The sequence below is a fragment of the Myotis brandtii genome, unplaced genomic scaffold (genome assembly GCF_000412655.1).
Source record: "Myotis brandtii unplaced genomic scaffold, ASM41265v1 scaffold79, whole genome shotgun sequence".
NCBI lineage: Eukaryota > Metazoa > Chordata > Mammalia > Chiroptera > Vespertilionidae > Myotis > Myotis brandtii.
Window position 1 is genome coordinate 4,829,896 of NW_005371173.1, and position 3,633 is coordinate 4,833,528.

At 56.2% G+C, this 3,633-nt stretch overlaps 1 protein-coding gene across 2 annotated transcripts in view; it reads right to left on the minus strand.

Annotated features, from left to right (window-relative positions):
- PAX3 (paired box 3) overlaps positions 1 to 3,633 on the minus strand; it is a 94,591-nt gene that overhangs the window by 86,970 nt on the left and 3,988 nt on the right. For both annotated transcript variants that reach the window (XM_005883485.2, XM_014531162.1), the window contains exon 4: positions 2,839 to 2,973. In XM_005883485.2, coding sequence (XP_005883547.1) covers positions 2,839 to 2,973 — 135 coding nt within the window. The remainder of the gene's footprint in view (positions 1 to 2,838; positions 2,974 to 3,633) is intronic.

Below are 3,633 nucleotides of genomic sequence, written 5' to 3' on the forward strand. Positions count from 1 at the left end.
CCGTACCCACAGCCCCTGATGCTGCGACCAGGGCTTGGCTCCTCGGGCTGCACCAGCTCGGATCTCTGTGCCAGCCAGGGGCTGGGCGGTGGGGTTGGGTGTGCCCTGATCGCCCAATCCTCCCCTTCCACCCGCAAAGATGTTGGAAGGATGGACCCAGCAAGGGCACCAGGGCGGGAGCGCACCGGGTCCGCACGCTGCGCTGTCCCTGGATTGGGGGGTGGGGGCAAGGGAAAGTTGGGGAGGTGAAAGGAGCAAGAGAAAGAGCAAGACCCTGGAAAGAGGAACGAGGGTGGTTCTGACCTCTTTCGAGGTGCCTCTCCCCTGTGTCCTAGTGTCGGACAAGCGGAAAGATGTCCCCTGGAAAGCCAGTCGCACCAGCACCCTCCAGGCCCACAAGGAAGCTGGAACCTCCAGCGAGCACAGCGCCCTGGTCAGGACACCCAAAGGCCCCTTGTTGGCCAGGGCACTTAGAGCTCTTCAGCAACATGCCTTCTATTTCACAAGCGGGGCGACCTGTGACGTTTGATACCCAAACAACAGAGAGAATTTTTTGAGGTTTCTAAACTTTTCTTCAAACTACACTTCACTCTCCTTTCTCTGGGCCCCTCTTGCCCTCCGGGGTTCATCTGGAAAAGGAGCTAGAGGCGCTGGCGAGACTGACGCAGCTTCATCCTTGACAACCCCAAATTAAATTAGGCTTCAGCCTCCGAGGTGTGTGTGTGTGTGTGTGTGTGTGTGTTTTCAACGGTGCGACCCCCGCTGGGGACAATTCTCTGATTTTTAAAATGGTAGCAATTGCCCTTGAATGGCAGCCCGATCCAGCTAGACGGCCCAAAAGACTGGAAACATTTTGTAGGTGAAATGGCCACTTTTTCCACGCTGGAGAGTCCATAAAACTTCCTGGCGCAGCAGCTATTGGGGCTCATTGAATAATTCATCCCTCATTGCCAGCCCATAATGTCTATTCGCCGCCCTTTGTGGGGCTGTTTTCTCTTCTTTTCTCCTTGAATTATAAAAAGGTTGCCTTCCTTTGTTCACATCAAGCTGCTGCGAGCTGGAGCTTTGTCTGGGCCGAGCTAAAGTGTGAGTTTCAATGGACTCTCCAGGCTTTGTCTCCCAAGTTCATCTCCAAGTGTAGCTTGTGTAGAGAAGGCCTTCTTTGTAAAAGCTGGAAAAGTTGTACAAATGTTTGACCAGCTCATTTGGGGCGTTTTGTCTCCTGGGCCTCGGTTGCCTGTGCTGTGAGGGAGCCTCGGATCTGCCGCGCTCCGCGCCTTCGGCAACAAGTAGCAAAGCTGTGCCTCCCCCCAATCCTTCTGGAGCCCCTGGGCTGCTCTGGGCTCCTGGCCCCACTGCCCTGCCCGAAGCGGCCCGTTGGGTTTGGGGGTGTCTGGTTTCTCACTGTCTTCCCTCCCCAGCACCTCCGCGCTGTATTTGGGCTGGAATAAAAGCTGAGATGTCTTCTCAGAGACTGAAAAGGAAGCACCCCTCTCAAAAGAGAAGCTCAGACCGAGTCCGAGCCTGTGTGAGAGCCCTGCTTCAAAAGGAGGGAAGCAACCTGCCACGGCTTCCGGTGGTTTTTCTCGATCGCCTGTTTGTGCCAGAGCATCTGAAAGCAGCCATTTGGACTTGGAGCATCTAAATCTAAGTGTCCTTTTGAGGTTGAGTACAGATTTTGCATTGATTTATAAAGCCCACCGGTCTGCCCAAGGGGTGAGCCAGAAAGGTCAAAGAAAGGACCGTCCACACTCCTACCGGGCTGAGGGCCATGGACCCAGACAGTCCTGTGCGATGGCTCCAAGCCCACCTGAAGAGTTGCCTGACCTCTAGGGCAACTCAAAACTCTGCCTTACGAAATCCAGGCCCCAGATAAGAGAACGCCAGGGGAGGGGGCGGGGACTCAGATCCTTTCGAATTTGAAGAGGTACGACCATCCCCAAGGCCAAAACTACTGAGGTGCAAATCTGCTGAGACCTCTCTGTGCAGTCACCCCTTCCTGGTTCGGCTCCAAGGGGTAGACTTGCCTTTGGGAGCGGGCAGGTGGGTACCTTTCAAGTGTGAAGAGGACCCGCAGCATGTGAAAGGGAGCAGGCTGCACTCATGCTTCTGAGGGAGAGGTTTTCTCTAGATGCTGCCAGTTCGCAGCCAACGAGGAACAGGTGGCGCCAGCACTAGGGTCCAAAGCCCAGACCCCCTCGGTTTTACTTCCCAAACACACACACACAAATCAAACCCCATCGCATTTGAAAACCAATGTAAAACCAAGAAAAAGCAGACAGCTTACACATATACATTTATAGGGTAACCGACGAGGGGCAACTTTCAGGGCTCACTGCTTATCAAAGTATTGAGTCTCTCTCTCTCTCTCTCTCTCTCTCTCTCTCTTTCTCTCTCTCTCTCTCTCTCTCTCTCCCTCCCTCCCTCCCTCCCTCCCTCCTTCCCTCTCTCCTCTGATGTTACAAACTCTGGACAGCAGGGCCTTTCCTGAGGGCGCAAAAGTTCCTTCCACCTCGGAGGATCACAGACTGTCTCCGTCCCCAACCACTCCCAGGCACCCAGTCCCGCGCCCAAAGGCAAGAGGGTGGCCCCGCACCTAAAACGCAATTCATAGTCATAAACTGGAGGGGAGGCGGAAGAAAGATTTGTAAAATAGAGAAAGCAAAAGAGAAAATGTTCGTTTTGATTGCAAGTGCGTCCCTCACTCGAAGGCTCTTACCCGGGTAGCGTGGGCAGGAGCCAGAAGACCTGGACACCCGCGGGAGCTGGGCCGCCCTCCGGCCCCCGGCGCCAGAGCGCGACTGTCCGCCCGGCGCAGGCCCTCGGCGCGCCGCTTACCTCGCTCGCTCAGGATGCCGTCGATGCTGTGTTTCGCCTTCTTCTCGCTCTCCTCTGCCTCTTTCCGCTCCAGGTCGACCTCCTCCTCCTCCCCTTTTCCGAATTTACTCCTCAAGATGCGGCTGATGGAACTCACTGGGGGCGGGGGGAGGGGGGCGCAGACCACTGAGTTGGTGCTGGGCTGGGCGGCACGGAGCCCCCACCCCCAGTCCGCGCCCTGGATCCGCTGCCCGGCACAGCCAACTTCTGTCTCCTCCTGGTTCCTGGGGCCTCCACCTTCTTCTACCACCTCTCAGCCTCCCATTCGACACCCGCCCCCCCGTGCCACCCCCCATCTAGGAAAAGGGAGATTGGAGCCTGGGAAGCTTGCACCTCCGAGCAAGGGCCGCGAACCGCCGTTTTCTGCCCCTCGCTCCCAGCAGGAAGCGTTTCCCTTCTGGACTCCATGGACGGGTCTAGGCCTCCAATCTGAGAGCAGTCTCCCGCAGCCCACCCTGCACCCCGCCACCACCACCTGCAGGCACTGGGCGGGCCCGCGGTTCCCGGTCAGGGAGGCAGAACAGCAGCGGACCCTTCCCCTGCAATTCAACTTTTTTTAGACTAGAAAGGGTTTCAATTTCAACTGCAGAACCGTTTCCTATTGTAAAAATCAAAAGAAAATGCGCTCTCCCCGCATTTATTTTTTCCAGATTCCAGTGTGGTAAACAAATCCGTGCTCTGAAACATCTCGTTCTCGCCGGGGGAGGGGGAGGGAGGGAGTTTCCTTTTAATTAAAAACAAACTTTCCCGCGCGCC